Raw genomic sequence first — 20,335 nt, 5'->3', positions numbered from 1 at the left:
CGGCGCCGAGAGGCCGCTTTACGGCGGCGCCCGGCCCGAAGCGCGAGCGGAGAGCGAGTGAGGCGGGCGCGCGTCGGTTTCCCCCGGCGGGAGCGCAGCATCGGCCGGGCGGGGACCCGGGGCCCTGCCGGGCTCAGCATGCCCGGGGTGAAGCTGACCACCCAGGCTTACTGCAAGATGGTGCTGCACGGCGCCAAGTACCCCCACTGCGCCGTCAACGGGCTGCTGGTGGCCGAGAAGCAGAAGCCGCGCAAGGAGCACCTGCCCCTGGGCGGCCCGGGCGCCCACCACACGCTCTTCGTGGACTGCATCCCGCTCTTCCACGGCACCCTGGCCCTCGCCCCCATGCTGGAGGTGGCCCTCACGCTGGTAAGCGGGGGGGGGGGGGTCCCCGCGGTGCACAGGGAGCGCTGCGGCCGACGCTCTCCGGGGCGCGGGAGGCGGCCGGCCACGTCGCGTTCCTCGAACCCGAGGCCTTCGTGCAAGCAGGCCCCCCGCCCCCGTGTCGGGGCTGTGGCTGTGCCGGGCCTCCTGGCTGGTCCGCCGCGGCGCGGACACGGTGGTGCCGGGGCCCTCGGGGGGTCGGCGTGGCAGGCGCCCGTCCCCTGGACCGTGCGACCCCGCCGCTGACCTGGCGACACTCCGCGCGTGGGTTCAGATCCGTCAGCTCGGTGCCCCGAGTGGGGCTCGAACTCAGCCCCTCGAGGTCAAGAGCCAGACGCCCCTAGACTGCACCCCCCGGGGGCTCAAGCGCTGGAGACTCCCGGTGACATTGCCGAGACCTTTTAGAGACCTTTTAGCCACGGCGCTGGGGTGTCTGCTTGAACGGCCGCTTTCCCCGGGGGCGGGGGGGGAGGTGAGGGGGGAGCTTCAGCGCACACGTCACCTGGCCGGCAACTGAGTGAGTTCTAGGCAGTGCTGTCTGGGTTTTAGTGGCCAGTGGAGGAAAAAAGACCACCTCTAAGTTCCACCCAGTTGTTAGAGCCTTGGGGACGTCAGCTGTAACCTCCGAGCTACCGACCCCAGTGCCTGAGTTGAGGTGCTGTTTACTTTTCACTTAAATATGAGCTATGGGCCTGAAAAAAGTTAGTTCCTAGAAAAAGTAGTAAGTCTGAGGTGTAGACAGAGATCGGTTGTCTGTGTTTCAGGCGAAATGAACCCGTTTCATAATTCACCTAATTATGACATCTACGTAAATCTTGGTAAGCAGGAAGTGTCCCTGGGCAAACGGTCCTACCCTAAAGTTACCAGGCACATCTTTGAGTGCCTGTTACATGCAGCCGCTGTATGAATTTCTTCAGATCACCTCTGGAGAGGATGTAGGTAGGACCTTTAGAAAATCAGTCAGTTTAGCTCCTAAAGAAATGTGCTGTCAGTACCAAGTCGTCACTGGGGGGTGCGTGTGTATGTTTTAATGCAAGTCTTTTCACTCAATGCCTTAACTATTCTGTTCTCGGGGATTGCAGGCTGATTGGTTATGTGAAGTGCAGTCACTTGCAGGGAACTAGATTTACCGGGAGCATTCGGTTTTCCAACAGTGTGCCAGGCCTATGCTGGAGGAGGGACGTGGCTGTGGATCACAGCACATGCTTAGCACTTGAGCCTGCAGGAAACACAAAGTACACAGTACCAAAGAATAAGTGTCACATGTGGGCTCAAGCAGAAAGTGGTGAAAGGTCCAAAGCTAACCCAGGCTTGCAGAGTCCAGGAAGGCAGCTGCCTGGAGAAATGGACATGCAAGGAGTGACACAGTGGGCCAGCCATAGTAACTGGGGGGCAGGCGTGGGGGGAGTTGAGGGGAGAGCGTTCAAGTCAGAGGAACCAGTGTGTGTGCAAAGGCCAGGAGGAAATGGGGGTGGGGCTAGAGCGTGGCATGTAAAGGGACTGGGGGCAGAGAGAGGTAAGCAATAGACAGGTGTCATTGTACAGCAACTTGGCAGATCACACAGTGGAGTTGGGGTACCATCGTGAGGACAGAGAGAAGCCCCTGGGGGAGAGTTGCACAGTTGGACGTGTCCCAGAGTGATCACTGCAGCCTGCAGCAAGGAGGCAGAGTGCATACAAGACCAGAAGCCGGAGAGGTGATCTACACTGAGCACAGTGTGGCTGCAGAGGAGACAGATCACAGAGAACCAGGAGGAAGAATCTAATCCACAGGACTCAGTGACGAATTGCATGTGGACATAGGGAGAAGGAAACAAGGAGGACACCTCAGTGTCTGACTTATGCATTGGACATAGTGGTGCCAAATGAAGATGACCTAGTTTCTGGTGTTGAGAAATGGATCTGGAATTTAGAAGATGGATGGGCTGGAGACGTAGATTGAGAACCAGTAGCTTCTCAGTGACTGTTGAAGCCGTGAGAGCAGGCCATATTGGCAGGAGCAGCATGTGCGACGAGGAGGGAGCTATGATAGAAGCCTGAGCAACTGTTGCTTCCACAGGGTGGATGGTAGAAGAGTTGGGCAGGGGATCCCTGGGTGGCTCAGCGGTTTAGCGCCTGCCTTCGGCCCAGGGCGTGATCCTGGAGACCCAGAATCAAGTCCCACATTGGGCTCCCTGCATGGAGCCTGCTTCTCCCTCTGCCTATGTCTCTGCCATGCTCTCTCTCTCTGTCTCTCTGTGTCTGTCATGAATAAATAAATAAAATCTTTAAAAAAAAAAAAAAGAAGAAGAAGAGTTGGGCAGTCTAGCTGAGGAGTTGCCAGAGGGGAGAGGTGTGTTGCTTTAAATCCATTTAAAATCCTATCAGAGGGCAGCCCTGGTGGCTTAGCAGTTTGGCGCCGCCTTCGGCCTGGGGTGTGATCCTGGAGACTCGGGATCGAGTCCCACGTCGGGCTCCCTGTGTGGAGCTTGCTTCTCCCTCTGCCTGTGTCTCTGCCTCTCTTTCTCTCTGTGTTTCTCATGAATAAATAAATAAAATCTTAAAAAAAAAAATCCTGGATCCCTGGGTGGCGCAGCGGTTTGGCGCCTGCCTTTGGCCCAGGGCACGATCCTGGAGACCCGGGATCGAATCCCACGTCAGGCTCCTGGTGCATGGAGCCTGCTTCTCCCTCTGCCTATGTCTCTACCTCTCTCTCTCTCTGTGTGACTATCATAAATAAATAAATAAATTTTTTTTAAAACTCCTATCAGGGCAGCCCTGGTGGCTTAGCGCGGTTTGGCGCCGCCTTCGGCCCAGGGCGTGATCCTGAGGACCCGGGATTGGGTCCCGTGTCGAGCTCCCTGTGTGGAGCCTGCTTCTCCCTCTGCCTGTGTCTCTGCCTCTCTTTCTCTCTGTGTTTCTCATGAATAAATAAAATCTTACTTAAAAAAAATCCTATCAGAAATATCTAAGCATCTTAAAGACAAACTTGAACCTCACTTGGAATTGTCAAAGTATTACTAGTGCTTCTCATTTTTAAGTAAGCTTTACAGTTAAAACATTATATTACTATTATAAGATATAAATACATCTCTTGAGGAAATTAAACATAGGAACTATAAACAACTGTGTTGGAGTCACCTTTACATGAATTTTCCCAGAGGAGCAGAGCAGCCTCCCAAACCACTTGGAGAGGGAAAATACCCAGAAGAGACCTTGACTCTTAAAATGGCCTATTGCCTTCAGCCTCCCAGGACGGGGAGGGGCACTGCATGAGGCTCTGTTTTGGTCTTGCTCCCCTGTGTCATTACACTCTGCCCTCACTCTCAGCTTGCAGCACTTCCTTCAGACACGCCTGTTAGTGTTTGAGGCTCCCAGTCTGCAAAGTCTAGTCTAAACTGGATTCTATGCCACAACTTTTTTTTTTTTTTTTTTAAGTAGGCTCCACACCCAGCATGGAGCCCAGCATGTGGCTTGAACTCACGACCCTGAGGTCAAGACCTTAGCTGAGATCAAGGGTTGGACACTTAACCGACTGAGCCACTCAGGTGCCTCCATCTGAAAAATTTTTATTTCAATTAAGCTATTTATTTTTGTGCCATTCAGATTTTGACTTAGCAAATTTATAACCTGAAGGCAATGAAAAATCTCAGCATATGGAGCTGTAGTTTATCAATATATCAGCTATGGTAGATGTGATTTTACTAAAGCTTCTAAATCCATGAAACTATAAATGAGGCTTTTATTCTCATGGCTTTTTTCTATTCAGAGAGTTTCATGTTGTGATTATTTTTAGTAAGTGGGAAAGACTGACTTGATATGCAGTCCATCACAGGGCAGCGGTAGATTCCTTTGAAAAGCTTTTCATTATGATTTTCCATTTTAAAAAAAATCCTTTCATTTCTGGGTGCTTTTCATTTTTTTTTTTAAGTACTTATGCCTGTTATTTATCCTTATAACCCTTTGACGTAAGTAGTGACAGAATTATTTCTAATAGCAAAAACCCATAAAATTTTAGCAGAAAAATTAGCATAGACCTGCTGTTTCTCTAATCCCTTTTTGTCTTTTTCTCCTCGTTGATTTCCTGGTTCTTTGGAGCAGCTTTTGATTACATTCTGCCAAGATGACTTTCTTATTTACCAGTTGGTCTAGTCACTTTGATTTCAGTCCAGAATTCTTTCTGCTGCCTCACATGTGCCTTGTCTCTGCTCATTTGCATGGGCTACTGTCCTCTGGCTCTTTCCTAAACCCCCTACTTATTCTGCCCCCATTATCTCCAGAACATTCACATGCTAGCCTGGGAGAGGGAAATGGCTGTTCTTGGTCCTCTTTTCAGTTCTTCCCTCTAAATTTCATCCTCCCCGTCCCACTTACCTGGGACCTCTTCTTTCATGGCTCCAGTTCCTTTCTGTTCCATAGAAAAACCGGCATCCCACTTGAGAAGGAGCTTTTCTTCTCAGTTAATTCAGCACGTCCTCTCCTTAGACTCCCCAAACCTGCTTATTGCTGTAGGCAGCAAGGCTCACAGACATCCTCAACTTGTAAGTGGCAGGTGTGGGAGTGACACCCTCTTCAGAGTGGCTCCTATGAGTTCCCTGCTTTAGCTGCTTCATGGCAATGTTATAGTCACAGAAGGTAGGTAATAGTGCTTTGAAAATTACAGTATCACACATGCAAATGCTAGCAAGTTTGCTGAGAAGCTAGTTACTTTCTTTTTTTTTTTTAAGATTTTATTTATTTATTCATGAGAGGCAGAGAGAGGCAGAGATGTAGGCAGATGGAGAAGCACGCTCCATGCAGGGAGCCCGATGTGGGACTTGATCCTGGGACTGTGGGATCACGTCCTGAACCAAAGGCAGACGCTCAGCCACTGAGCCATCCGAGAAGCTGGTTTCTTTGTGCAGAGCTGAACTGGAAATGAATGAGTAGGGCCTTGTGCCTTTCATAGTTCTCCTATGTATTTAGGTAGTATGAGCCAGAAACCCTTATGCACAGTAAAGTGTCCCCCTTTCCCTCTGAAAGACAGAAGAAACTACAAAGTAAATGTGGAATTTGGACCCTGTATGCAGAGTCACTTATACTAAGTTGACATCAGGTTTCAGAGTGTGTCCTGAGCTGTTCTCTTAATTTGGATTGTTCACAGGTTGTGTTGCAGGAGAGCAGGGAAAATGGAAAATAGATTCACAGAGAACAGAGGTCAGACAGCTGCTCAGTTCTTTTGCCTTGACCTGTCCCGCTTGGGCACGAGTTGCCTTGACTGAGCAAGCTGCCTCTTAAATCCACTAATTTTTTTCATTTAACCAGCCCCTTGGGCTTTCTGCAGGATTCTGAACCTCCTCAAGACCTCCCTACCCTATCCTTGCTTCCCCTGCTCATGCTGCTCGTTTCTGCTCACCAACTTGTACCACACTCCAGATCACTCTCACCCATGAGGTCTGGTTCCTTTGTTGAAACTGTCAGAGAAAACTCTTCCATCTTATTAAAACTGATTCACCTGACCTCTATGGGCTTTGATGCCTGGTGGGAGCCCTTAGTTCTACATCCACCCTGTTGTGTTTTCCATTTTTCAGTTATATGTCTAGCTGGACAGCTGCAGACAGGCAGTGTATGCCCATCGTAAGCATCCTTACAGGGGCACCTGGATGGCTCAGTCAGTTCAGTGCCTTGACTCTTGGTTTTGGCTCAGGTCATAAGCTCATGGGTTGTGGGATCAAGCCCCATGTAGTTTTCTGTGTTCAGTGGGAATCTGCTGGGGGATTCTCTCCCTCTGCTTCTCCCACTGCTCCCACACACCCACGTACTATCTGTCTCTCTCTCAAATAAATCTTTAAAAAATAAAGGTATCTTTACAGTTAACTTGGTTGTCCTTGTTTGAATCATTCAAGTTTTAAAACCAAGCCAGTGCTTTTATGACCTGGTTCACTTCTAGGGCAGCCTCTTCAGAGAGTTCTGTTGAAAGTTCTAGAAGTCCAAATTCATGACCCTATTTTTCTGCTGGAATTGGTTAGGCCCTTACGTTTGTTACAAGAATCACTTTCACATCAGGTACTTTTTGTGTTCCCTGAATACAGACACAAGGTGATACCATGTGCATTGCTGGGAGACAAGTCCTGAACTGTTGCCTCCAGCCCAAGAAGGGATCTGGGTGCAGCTTAGAGTGCTCACTAAAGACTGCTCCTGGAGTAGTCAGATTATTATATTATTTTTAATATAACTAATAATCCTTATATTAAATGCAGTCAGCCAAAAATGATCCCCCAACACATCCACATCCTAATGCTCAGACCCATTAATACATGACCTTACTTGGCAAAGGGACTTTGCAGATGAGATTAAGATCAGGATCTTGAGGCGAGATGAACATGGATTATCTGATGAGTCCCCATGTAATCCTAAGGGTTCTTATAAGAAGGAGACGAGAGAGACAGGGCCAGAGAAAGGAGATATGACAACAGAAGCAGAGGTCAGAATGATGCAGCCACCAGTCAAGGAATGTGGGTGACCTCTAGAGGCTGGACGAGACAAGGAGCAGATTCTCCCCAGAAGCTTCCCGAAGGAATCAGCCCTGATGACCATTTTAAACTTATCTTTAGTTCTGACTCTGGATAGAAGGACAAGCCTCACCAGAGAGCAAGGAGAGGAACACCCACATGGACAGCAAGGACACACTCAAGAGGCTGGTCTTTGAGTAGAAGCAAGGGCTGAGAGGGGTGCGCTGAAGGGGAGGCTAATCCTCTGAATTCAAGGTCAGGGAATGGGGCAGATGCCAGATTTTAGAGCTAGGCTCTGCCTTTTAGTGATACAAACCAACAGGTTTAGAGGAAAAGGAAAGAAATTGCCACTGTAAGCAACAACAGTATTTCTGGAACCCAATCCTTTAACAGGTGATAGAAGTAAAATATAAGTGATTTGGGAGTAATTTGCAGCAAAGTTACAGTGAAAAGAGCCATTTCATAAATATTTTGGAGACATTGCCCTAATCTTTTGGATGGATGACCAAAACATCTAATGGGTTCAGTGAGCCTTGGTTTTGACCCAATATGGTAATTTGTGAGTTCTTAAGAGGCCAGGATTATTATTCTAAGCCTTGTGCAAGCCAGGGAACCTTGGACTTCTTGTGAAGTCTGCTTGTAGTCGTAGGGGATATTGCCTGAGCCCGAAACCAGAATTCAAGAGAAAGAACAACACAACTGTTCGTTTGATTAAAGAAAAGGAAAAAAGAATATTTTTAACTAGTTAATTTACTATGAAAAACAAGGATCGATTTTATTTCCTCTTCAGACTGAAAATAGAATTTATTGCAGTATGTTATTAAAATTCCGTAATGGCAAAACGTTAGGATGACCTTTTATTGTTTTTAATAATAGCATTAGACCTGCAGGAAGCTAAATCTGATGAGGGATGAGTGGCGTTATAAAACAGACAAAAACTTTGAAAGTCTGCAGCCATGCTCCCATTTAAAAGCATGCTACAAAAAAAAATAAAAATAAAAATAAAAATAAAAAAAATAAAAGCATGCTACAGGGGCAGCCTGGGTGGCTCAGCTGGTTTAGCGCCACCTTCAGCCCAGGGCATGATCCTGGAGACCCCGGGATCAAGTCCCACATCCGCCTCCCTGCATGGAGCCTGCTTCTCCCTCTGCCTGTGTCTCTGCCTCTCTCTCTGTTTCTCATGAATAAACAAATAAAATCTTAAAAATAAATAAATAAATAAAAGCATGCTACAGGGAATTGAATAGGAGAGTATATGTGCACATGTGTGTAAACACCCCTGCTTGCATCTGCCCACGCACACGTGCACATGTGCCTGTTTACCCCACATGCCAGCATGAAGTGTTTCTCATGGTTAGTTGCTAGGAATACAGAAATTTAAATTTAATAGTAAAAGACTTGGTTTCAAGAGACTGAAGTTCCCATTCTGGCTCTGCTCCCTGGCTGTGCAAATTGAGGACACCTCTGAGTTTTAGTTTGCTTATCTATGAAGGTTTAACTTCAGTGATCTGAAGGGCTTACTCAAGCCCCAGAATCCTCCATTCTTTATATCTTAAGAGCAGGTGCGTAAAGATGGCCCCACTTCCCCACGGTGCTGCACTTGTACACTGTGGGCACTGGGGCCCCGCAATGAGGGTGAGGCCACTCTCTCTGTTTTCTGTGCCCTCCCACAGACCATGGACAGCAAGCTGGTGTGACCCTTCTCATGGGGAGAAAGATTCAGGGATTATATGTGTCTTGTCCCAGCATTTGGGGTGGGGTGGGAGGGCAGAGTCTCCTCTGAGTATTAAGAGGTGACGTTTAAGGGAAAATCGTTCATCTTTTCTTCCCAATTTTTGTTTCTCTTTCAGATTGATTCATGGTGCAAAGATAATAGCTATGTGATTGCTGGTTATTATCAAGCTAATGAACGAGTCAAGGATGCCAGGTATGTCGGTGCAAAAACCCTCTGGTCTGAAAGAATGATCATGTGACATCTCTGATACCCCTTTTGACATTCTGTAGGCTCAGTGAGAACAAAACCCATCCCTGCCTTCTGTGCTTGTTTCTGGTGTGTGAGGGGAACTGTAGTGTGAATAATTCCAAACAACAGAAATCCCAGCACTTATATTAATCTGAGATTATGTTTTGTATCTTCTTTATTTTGCTTCAAGAAAGTTCATACAATGAAAGCAACAGTCAGGGGCCTCCAATTTCTGTCCCAACTAAGAATGATGTAAAGCAGAGCATGCAGAAAGAATATTGTTCTCTTTGGGGACAAATAAAATGACTTTTAAATTTGGTGCTTTTAGGGTCTGATACTGTGATGAAAATGTAGTGCTGATAGCTCCTTCACATGTCGCCCTCTAATTCTCACTAATGAGCAAATCTGCTTTCTTTCTGCCTTAGTCTGTGTCTCAACAGAAAAACCAGTGCCACACTGGAGTTAGAGTGATTGCAAGAGAACTCAACAGTGGGTGGTTTCCTAAGGAATAGGCTCACAGGGTAGTGCTATGACAGAAGGCAGTACCATCCTGGGGCCCAGAAGGGACAGGGAAGCAGAGAGTGGTAAAGAAGTTTAGGGACATAGCCAGCAGCCAACCTGCTACGTATGACCTGATAGGGAAAGCCCCAGAAGAGTCACTACCCTGACCTCCCTGTGATTTCCTCCACCTGGAAGCCAAGATGGGCGGTCTCCAGCACGGCGCTCTCATGCTCTCCTCACATTGTCAAATAGAGCCAACTGACTCCAGTGTCCAAGCAGTTAGGGGCTGCAGTGGAGGATCGCAGACCAAAAAGCCGCCTGGAGTTATGTGCTCAGCATAGGCAAGAGGGTGGACTCAGTATGTTTGGAAATATACAGTAAGCTGGTGCCTGAGTGCTGCTGTCAATAAGGCACAAATGCACCAGTCAGGACTCAGAGGGAGGGTAACCAACACAATGCTGTTAAAACCCCCACTTGGACAACAACACACAGGGCCTCTGTGGTCCCAGGACCCACCACTTTTACAACCTCACTCTTTCTAGGACCCCTTTCTCCATTTTATCCCACCCACCTCCCACACTTCCATCTCTCATCCAGAGCCTACTCACAGGGCCCTTGTTGGTCTTGGTCTGTGTTACACAAAAGATCCTGGGCCAGGCTCTGCTGAACAGGAGCTAAACATTCTTGGCCTTTGCCTTCAGGTTGCTGGATTGTACATGGGAGATGGTGCCAGTGTAGGACTGTAGTGCCAGCCTGAGGTCACGTGCCCTGATGGTGGTGCACAGGCTGTGATAGCAAGTGCGATGGGGAACTCCTCCACTGGGATGGCCAAAGCAGCCCTTAGGGAGGGGTGTCATTTGAATGCCCGGGAGTGGGTGGAGTCTTGTCAGGTGCACATGTGGAGAACAGGAAGGATGAGCGTCCAGAGAGGGGACAGAGTGAGGTAGCCAGAAGGTGGAAACAGGAGCCTGGGTGTGCACAGGGAAATGGCTAGAAGGTGACACTGTAAAGGTAGGACTCTAAAGCCTTCCAACTTTCAGTATAAGCAGTGGGGAGCTGTCCTTGGAAGGAGTGTTTCCTGAACTGAGCAGCTGCTCTTGCAGAAAGACAAGGAGACCAGGCAGGAGGCAATGTCACCAGTTTGTTGAGTGTAGATGCCTCCCTTTCCTCCCACCACACCTCAACTCCTCGCCTCACATGGTTGCCCCAAATGTATGTGCACTGCTCTTACCTGCTGCGTGCCTCATTTGGCTCACAGCTCTGTCTTCCTGCCTCTTTTTGTTTGTTTGTTTTTTAAGATTCCATTTATTTATTCATGAGAGACAGAGAGAGAGAGAGGCAGAGACACAGGCAGAGGGAGAAGCAGGCCCCATGCAGGGAGCCCAATGCAGGACTTGATCCTGGGACACCAGGATCATGCCCCAGGCCGAAGGCAGGCGCTAATCCACTGAGCCACCCAGGGATCCCCTCCTGCCTCTTTTTGGACCTCATTCTGGCCCAGTCCAGAATTCTACTCAGACACCATTTTCGTGCTGCTCAGAACTTCTAGACTTTCACGGCTCCTTCACTTGCTCTACTCAAGGAGGTTTTACATTCCCCTATTGATGTCTATGTTTAACTGCCTACTAACAGACCCTTGTCAGGTCTGTAGTGATATTAAACATGAGCTGGGGAACAAGAGTGCCCACTCACCCTTGAGTCCCTTCTGAAGAGTCTCTACTGGACTTGGTGTCTGTGCCATTGCTATGTTAGGATTTACTGGCGCCCTCCTGTCTAACTATCACAAGGACACTCAAGTGAAGAAAGTCCAGCTAGAGATGGTCACTGCACAAAGGCCAAACAGCTTGGAAGCCCAGGAGCTGTGATTATGCTAATTTCTCTTCTTGAATACTATTTTCCTCTCCTGGAAAGTCTTCACTTCTCTCTTCAGCCAGACTTAGCTAAAAAGTTGCTTTTCCTTTAGAAATAGCAGCTGATTAACAGTGTCTCACAGTCTTAGAGCTGGATAGACTTGGATTCAAATCTTAGCTGACTTTTGATTTACCTCCAAGGGCCTTGGTGGTCCTATCTGTAAAATGGCAGTAAAAGCTTATGCCTCAGAAGTTGGTCTTGAGGACATAATGAAGCAACATACACCATGTTTAGCTTTGTGCTTGGTTCAAAGTAGAAGCTTGTACTATTACTAGTCCCATGATGACTTTTTTGAAAAAAGGATCATTCAGACAAACTCTTGGGACTACACGAAAATAAAAAGCTTTTGCATGGCAAAGGAAACCATCATCAAAACAAAAAGGCAGGATACTGAATGGGAGAAGGTGTATGCAAATGATATATCCCATATGGGGTCAATATCCAAAATATATGAAGAGGGACGCCTGGGTGGCTCAGTGGTTGAGCGTCTGCCTTTGGCGCAGGACATGATCCTGGATTCCTGGGATCGAGTCCCGCATCGGGCGCCTTGCATGGAGCCTGCTTCTCCTCCCTCTGCTTGTGTCTCTGCCTCTCTTTCTGTTTCTCATGAATAAATCAATAAAATCTTAAAATATATATGTATGTATGTATGTATATATACATACATATATATATATATGAAGAACTTACACAACTCAAAACCCCAAAAGAAGCAAACAATAAAAAATGGACAGATGACCTCAATAGACATTTTTCCAAAGAAGACCTACAGATAGCACAACAGACCCAAGAGAGAGGATGCTCAGCATCATTGATCATCAGGGAAATGCCTATCAAAACCACAGTAAGATGTCACCTCACACCAGTCAGAAGGGCTAGAATCAGAAACACAAGAAATACCAAGTGTTGGTGGGGGATGTGGAAAAAAGGGAATCCTCTGCACTGTTGGTAGGAATATTGGTGCAACCTCTGTGAAAAACTGTATGGAGGTTCCCCAAATACCATATGATTCACTAATTCCACTAATGGATATTTAACCAAAGAAAATGAAAACAATCAGGAAAGATGTGCACCCCTACATTTGCCATACCACTATTTATAACAGCCAAGACGTGGAAACCGCCCGTGTCCGTCCATGGATGAATGGACACAGAAGATGTGAATATATCCATAGACTAGTACTCAGCCATGAAATAGAATGAGATCTTGCCATTACGACAATGTGGATGGACCTACAGATACTAAGCTAAGTGAAATAAGAGAAAGATAAATACTATATGATTTCACTTACATGTGGAATCTAAAAAACAAACCCAATTTTTGGGGCACCTGGCTGGCTCACTCTGTGGACCGTGCAAATCTTGATCTCTTGGTTGTGAGTTCAGGCCCCAGGTGGTATAGAGATTACTTAAAAGTAAAAAATCGGGATCCCTGGGTGGCGCAGCGGTTTGACGCCTGCCTTTGGCCCAGGGCGCGATCCTGGAGACCCAGGATTGAATCCCACGTCGGGCTCCCGGTGCATGGAGCCTGCTTTTCCCTCTGCCTGTGTCTCTGCCTCTCTCTCTCTCTCTCTCTCTCTCTGTGTGACTATCATAAATAAATAAAGAAAAAAAAATATTAAAAGTAAAAAATCGGGGCAGCCCCAGTGGCTCAGTGGTTTGGCGCCGCCTGCAGCCTGGGGTGTGATCCTGGAGACCCAGGATCGAGTCCCACGTTGGGCTCCCTGTGTGGAGCCTTGTGTCTCTGCCTCTCTCTCTCTATGTCTATGAATAAAATAAATTAAATCTTTAAAAAAAAAAAGTAAAAAATCTTTAAAATAGCTGTAAACTAATTAATTAAATTTAAAAGGCTCATAACTACAAAGAGCAAATTGGTGGTCACCAGGGGGAGGGGGAAAATAGAAGGGGATTAAGAGGTATAAACTTCCAGTTATAAAATAAATAAGTAAAAAAATAAATAAAATAAGTCACAGAGATAAAAGTACAGCATAGGAAACATAGTTTTAAAAAATCAGTGTTTTATGTTGTAAAAAGAAATGTAAGGTGCTTGTAACATTTTCACTTATTTACTAAACTTCAGGTCATTATGTCAGGTTTTGTTAGAGCACTTCCTAATTGCTGGTGTTTTGCTTTCTGCTTTGCATTTCAAGTGGGTAAACGTCAGCACCAGGCACAGTGTCCTGGTCTGAGGTTAGATGCTCAGTTAACAGCTTTTTTTTTTTTTTTTTTTTTTTTTTTAAGATTTTATTTATTTACTCATGAGAGACACAGAGAGAGGGGCACAGACACAGGCAGAGGGAGAAGCAGGCTCCATGCAGGGAGCCCGATGTGGGACTCGATCCGGGTCTCCAGGATCACGCCCTGGGGGCGCTAAACCACTGAGCCACCCGGGCTGCCCAGTTAATAGCTTTTAGATCAAGAATAGAGATCTCAGTTCAAGTGAATGCCTGGCTTTGTGCTAGTTTGGGGGGGGGGGGGGTGTAAAGTGGTATCTGCAGTTTTATTTGACCACTGAGGCTTCATGGGAACAGAGTTGATACAGCCTAATAAGCAAAATAGTGACCTTACTATCATCATGTGATGATAGTTGTACATTAGAAATGCAGTTAGGGCTGGGGCAAGTCAGCATTTGAGACAAAGTAAATAATACCAAAAAATGTAGACAAAATTGGCAATTCTTTCAAATCCTTTTTCAAATCATTAACTACAATTTTAACTTTATCAAGAATACATTTTAGTGCAGCCCTCTGTGTGTGTGTGTCTCTCATGAATAAATATTTTAAAAATTTTTTTAAAAGAATACATTTTAAATTTGAGTTCTTGAGAATCTGCATGGTAGTTCTTGTTTTTGTTTTGTTTTTGTTTTTAAGATTTTATTTATTCATAGAGACACAGGCAGAGGGAGAAGCAGGCTCCATACAGGAAGCCCGATGCGGGACTCGATCCCGGGTCTCCGGGATCACACCCAAGGCCTCAGACAGCGCTAAATCACTGTGCCATCGAGGCTGCCCTAGTTCTTGTTTTTATTTTTTTATTTTTTAAGATTTTATTTATTTATTCATGATAGAGAGAGAGAGGCAGGCAGAGAGAGAAGCAGGCTCCATGCCAGGAGCCCGACGTGGGACTCGATCCTGGGACTCCAAGACCGCGCCCTGGGCCAAAGGCAGGCGCTAAACCACTGAGCCACCCAGGGATCCCCTAGTTCTTGTTTTTAATGAATGTTTCTTAACCCCCTTCCTGATAAAAGTCTCTGTCTAAAGATGATCATCATAAATGTTAAGATGATAGTTTTTGTTTTTTAAAGATTTTATTTATTTGAAAGAACATGAGCAAGGATGTTGGGCCCACAAGGGGGTGAGCTGGAGAGGAGAGAGCAGACTCCTCACTGAGCAAGGAACCTAATGCAGGGCTCGATCCTAGGACCCTGAGATCATGACCTGAGCCAAAGGCAGACACTCAACCTACTGAGCCACTCAGGCATCCCAGAATAATAGTTTTGTAAGTTTCTTTATGGTAGATGCTTTACACAAATGCTGACTTTTTTTCCCTTTCCACCTAAGGTGTAAGTGAGTTAGGGTTGTCATCGTGTGTGTCATGCACATTTCAGGGATGAACAGGAAGGCCTCCATGGCTCCAGCCCCACTCCTTGCCATTTGCCATTGGAGCCATGGGAACTGTGCACCTGCCAGCTCCGGGTAAACACAGTATAGCCCTGCCATGTGGAGCTTTCCATGGTGGCCTGAAGGACAGGAACCCCTGGGGCCCTTTCTCTTTGAACCTGCTTTGCTGTTCATTTTTCCTTAATCCTGTAGACTTACAATCAGCACATCACTACAAATTCTCAATTTTGAATGTGAAAATAGAATAATTAGATAAAATAATTCATTTTCATAAAACATTGTTAATCTTTTTTTCCCAGCTCAATCACAACATAATTATATAGGATGTTTCCTTAAGTAAACCCACAATTATCATTGTGTTTTTTACAGCCATTAAAATATACATGGCTCAGTTCTTGCTTAAAAAAGCTGAGGCTCTCATTGTGCTGGGAAAACAAGATGCACAAAAAGATAACTGCATGCCAAGGATTAGGTGTTAAAGCACTTTAGAAGTAGGGTTTAGAGACGGGACAAATGGACCCCCTCTGAGGCAGTTTGACAAGACCTCCCATAGAGGACGGTGTTTTCTGGGCATTAAAGATGGGAAGCAATTCAGTAAGCAGAAACCAGCATGGCAGGGCATCACAAACAGGGAACAGTGTGAACGAGGGGGAGGAGTGTGTGAGGGAGACAGTTTGTAGACCATTCCATTGAAATTAAAGATGCACAAAGGACTGCTTCTGAGTAGGAACAGTAACTAGGTCCACAGGGAGAAAGGCCTCAATCTCCCAGGCTGAGAACGGTGGGCTGTTAGATCACAAGCAATGGTGAACAACAGGAGACAGGATGGAAGTTTCACTTTAAGAAAATTGATCTAAGGAGAGTTTTCAGGATATGTGAAATAAGAAGAGCCTAGAAATTGAGACCAGTTTGGAAGCAATTTTTGAAACCCAAGTGTGGAATGATAACCTAAACACAGCGGATGGCAGGGCAGACAGAAGCCGAGGCAAGGAGGGAGTTTGGGACAGCTGGTGAGGAATCAAAGAAGAGTAGGAAACCAGAGAAACTAGAGCAGCCAGCAGCCTGGACACAGGAGGCTCCAGTGGGGTGGCTGGGGCGAGTGGGGGTGCTTGACGGAACTCCAGGGTACAGACCCTTGAAGCTAAGGGGGTAGGCACTGCAGGACAAGACTCAGCTTATTAAAGATTAAGATATATTAAAGTTCACGAAACATGGTTGAAAGGAGAGAATTGGACAGGGGCTAGAGGGAACCAGTTAAATAATATTTTTTCCTAAGAAGGAAAAGACTGGCTCAAATTGGGCAGCAGAGCAGGGACACTGGGAGGAGAGGACATAAAGGAAGCCCCTAAGGAGGAAGTGTGCATGGAGAGGCCTGTGGATGAGAGGAGGCCTTTGCCTGATACAGAATCAAAAAATAGTTGGGGCATGGTGGGGGGGTGGCACAGGGATGATGCGGGAGCCTCATCTAGCTTGATTTAATGGACTTAAAGGTAGCAGGTTCTTGATGGCTGACAAGAATAGAGAAGATTTGGAATGGCCTAGGAATTTTCTAAATTAAAAAACAAATGGCTCGATTGCCTGCAGCTAAGAGGTGGACGGAATTCCTTTGCAAGTGTGCAGTGGAGCAGGCAGCCTGGGAGGCATCCAACCTGGAGCTCAGAGGATGGGCACATACACCAGGGATCTGTGGCCTCCGGTGGGGTAGGGGTGGGGGCTGCTCTCTATGGAGTTCCAGGGAGCCTTTCTGGTTAGAAGGTGTCTCTTCTGGAACGCACGGACCTGCTTTGCACCTTATTCCCTGTCGCCCTTATGGCATGCCCTATCCTTGGTACCTGCAATGGCCATAAGCCGCTCTGAGTGGCATGAGGAGCACACACAGGTGATTGGTGTATCATTCATATTGGTGCTCGTTAGCCCTGCCATAGGGAGACCATGCAGGATGGTGGAAGCTGAGACTCAGCTCACTGTCATGTCTTTTGCAGTCCGAACCAGGTCGCAGAAAAGGTGGCCTCCAGAATCGCCGAGGGCTTCAGCGATACTGCTCTCATCATGGTGAGTTTCTCTTGGGTACTGTCATGTTTTCTGTTGCCAGGACGGCTGCTTAGCCTTCTCGCACTAACATGGAGCTTTATCGCACGAGTGGTCTTCTCTGCAGACATTCCAGCAGGCCGGTGCCACCCTCTGTGGTCTCCTCCTGGCTGCAGACTCCGCAGGCGCAGTGTGAATGCCACTGCAGCCACAGCAAGCTCCCTGTCTCCACAGGGGGAGGCAGTCCCGCTCAGCGGTTCTCATAGTGGGGGGTCTCTATGCCAGCATCAGCACCACTTGGGAACTTGCCAGAAATGCAGATTCTCAGGGCCCAGCAGGTGGCTTTAATAAGCTTCCAGATGATTCCGATGCACACTCAAGTGTGAAGCCACTGAATTAGCCGACAGCCCGAAGGGAAAGAAGTCAGGTGCACTGTCACGAAGATCAAAAGCCTTGTTGCACAGGCTCAGTTCAGACAATTCTGACAGGGAAGGAAGAAGTAATATTCAGAAGCTCTGCTTTTATGGAAAAACCATAGTACTTGGCATTTATTGTACATTACACAGTTAACCTTAGACCATATCTGAGGTGTGATTGCATGTGTCAGATTCATGGTGTCCACGTGCTGTGAGGTGGGTTTCCATCTGTGCCATGAGGAGGTGCCTGAGGACTTCCAGAAATGTAGCTCTGTTCACGAGTGCATCCTTTGTCTTGTGCACAGGTAGACAACACTAAGTTTACGATGGACTGCGTGGTGCCTACAATCCATGTGTACGAACACCATGAAAACAGATGGCGGTGCAGGGACCCACACTAGTGAGTGCTGCATTCTCGGGGTGACCTGTGTGCAGAATGCTGTGGGCTGTTCTCCAGGGCAGCGTAGAAACCTCATGCAGAAATCATGCATGTTCCCTGGCTCCTGAGAGAGCTCGAGTGTTACTTCTGGTTCTTCCAACCCCTGGAAGAACCTGTTTTGGTATGAACCAAAACAAATGCCTGCACCGCTCTCAGGCATTTGTTTTGGTTCATAATCACTCAGAAAGCTTCCACCACCACCCCCTCCAGCTTCTTTAGATTTTTGTTTGGAGGGTGTCTCTTTTATTTCTTAACCATGCTTCATATTCTTTGTGCACATCTTTGGGTGTTTGAAACTTGTCTTGCTAGGATTCCTGATTGTCTTCCTTTATACCAGTGGGTATGTGGCCGGTTTTCTGTGTCCTCTGTTGGAAAACCACCTGTTTTTCGCTGAAAGGCTGATCTCTCCTATTTCACGTCATAGTGATTACTGTGAAGACTGGCCAGAGGCCCAGAGGATCTCAGCGTCACTCCTGGACAGCCGGTCCTATGAAACACTTGTGGATTTTGACAACCACCTGGATGACATTCGGAATGACTGGACAAACCCAGAGATCAATAAAGCCGTTCTACATCTGTGCTAGGGAGGGGTTTTAGTGACTGGTCTTTGGGCATTTCCACTACACTGAAGAAGAAAGCTATTTTTTAATGTAAATAAGATCTCTCCTAGCCTGTGTGGAAAGCCGACAGTTTTTGGAGGTGGCATATGCCCTGACAAAGGGCAGAATGTCCATCAGCCATCTTTTAATGCAGAGTCTCTAGAAGAGGTGCAGACTTTCCCATCTGACCGGCCCTGTGGAGTCCTGCCCAGTTGTATGTTGCTCTAATCCTCCAAAACAAAGCTGTTTCTGCTTGTCCGAGATCATTCCTATTAAAGAGTTTTAACTAACCTTTTATAATCTTCAGAGAATACTTTTTAAGGCTTATGAACTACCTATAAGAGAAAAAAGCCCAGATCTTATACTTGAGTGAGTGAGTGCGAGTTTTCATCCTGTTGGGGTTTGTGTCGTCCAGTGCTGGGATCGGCGTGCACTCAGCGTTTTGCCCTTGGGAGGCTGTGGCCGCGAACAGTGCTGCCCCACACCGGTTGGGCTCACGTAGCTGCCGCAACGACACAGTGGGAATAATGCCACTGTTGCCTAAGAAACCTTCATCGTTAAGGGTAAAAACAGACGCCACTGGTAATGGGAACTTGGAGGAGAGCATGGTGTAATGCTTCTCAGTCAACCAGAAAGCTCGTAAACCTGTGGAATCAAAACTGGGAAAATGAACTGTATTAAGATGATCTTTAAGAGGCAAAAATCAGTTCCAACTCTTAACTCATTTCCCTGATTATCTAAATGGTTCTGTGTCCTCAAAATAATTGTTTTCTTTTGTATTTGAAGCAACAAAAGCAAAGCAAAACTTAGACTCCCCGAGTTTTGCAGAGCACTGTTTGTAATTTTTATAGTTGGAACATTGGGTCACACTTTTTAACACAATCACAGGAGATGATGGGGAGACTTTGTGGCACTGCTGCACTTTATTCTTTCCTATAGGAGTCATTCTCTTTGCCCTTTCTTCAAACAACACCTTCCCCTTAATTTTTGAAGACGGCATTACTTCATGTGCGGACAAGGAAGGAGGGGTGATGGGTCGGCATGCTCCATCTTCCTCGTTCTCGCCTCAGACACCCGGCCTGTCACAGAACACAAGGAGCAATCCTCACTCCGACTAGGTTTGTGTTTGTTTCACAAAGGGAGAAGGATCACCTCCAGCGTTCACCACAGAAAAATGCTCTTTTCCTGGGATTAAAGCGAGCATGTACTACCTGCAGCTCAAGGTCAAGGGGAATTGGCAGAACTATTCAGAATGAAGGTGTGGCTAAGGCGAATTTGGGAGGCATTTTAAAGACCAACTCTGGTTTTCCCTCATTTTCACCTCTCTGCAACTCTTGTATGTGTTTTCCCACCAGCTTCCCAGGACCGTTGTGCCACCCTCGGTCAGATTTCGGCCTGGAACCAGGTTCCCTTTCTGTGGCTGAGTCAGGCATACATTTTCAGAAGGAAGTATGTTCAATATTCCAAGAGGAAGAATGTATCTTTAAAAAAATTTCCAAAGTGCAGGTGCCAGCTCCTGTGTCCTTGTAGAAACAGCAGGAGCTTGTGCTGGGTCCCCCCTCCTCTTGCCTCGAAGGCTCGCTGTGCAGTCTCTGGTCCACAGCCTCCCTGGCCCTGAGGACCAGCTTCGTGTTTCCCTCCTGGGGATAAAAGTGAGAACCTGCCAGGTAGCTGCACATTCATATTCCTACTCTGCCTTTCATAGAAAAGACTTAACTGGCACAAAGTATTTTTGTCTACTGAAAAGATCTTTGTCCATCATAGATGTTCCTGAATTATTCTAACTTGAATCTGAAGGGATCAGAAGGCGGGGCGGGGAGGCGGGTATGTGTAGAGCTGCCACTCAGAGCCAGCCCCATGCTCAGAATCATTCTGGCCGACACTGTTGTCTCTTCCTTGGCACCCATCCAGTAAGAAACGAGCAGGACAGATAAATTATTAACGGATAAAACTGTCATTCCCATTTCTAATCACAGTCACCTTTAACAACCAGGGACACTGAACT

At 46.9% G+C, this 20,335-nt stretch overlaps 1 protein-coding gene across 2 annotated transcripts; it reads left to right on the top strand.

Annotated features, from left to right (window-relative positions):
* Positions 1 to 6: 6 nt before the first annotated feature.
* On the top strand, positions 7 to 18,630 carry EMC8 (ER membrane protein complex subunit 8). Of its 2 annotated transcripts, none has more exons than XM_077891062.1 (5): positions 7 to 369; positions 8,705 to 8,781; positions 16,831 to 16,900; positions 17,602 to 17,692; positions 18,156 to 18,630. In XM_077891062.1, exons 1-5 carry the CDS (start codon positions 139 to 141, stop codon positions 18,326 to 18,328), a joined length of 642 nt encoding a protein of 213 aa, XP_077747188.1. In that variant the 5' UTR covers positions 7 to 138; the 3' UTR covers positions 18,329 to 18,630. The 2 variants fall into 2 exon arrangements, with proteins under 2 accessions (XP_077747188.1, XP_077747189.1); XM_077891063.1 differs by having other exon boundaries at positions 10 to 369; positions 17,598 to 17,692.
* Positions 18,631 to 20,335: the final 1,705 nt, after the last annotated feature.

Source organism: Canis aureus, chromosome 3, assembly GCF_053574225.1.
Source record: "Canis aureus isolate CA01 chromosome 3, VMU_Caureus_v.1.0, whole genome shotgun sequence".
Lineage (NCBI taxonomy): Eukaryota > Metazoa > Chordata > Mammalia > Carnivora > Canidae > Canis > Canis aureus.
This window is presented reverse-complemented; position numbering and strand designations above follow the sequence as displayed.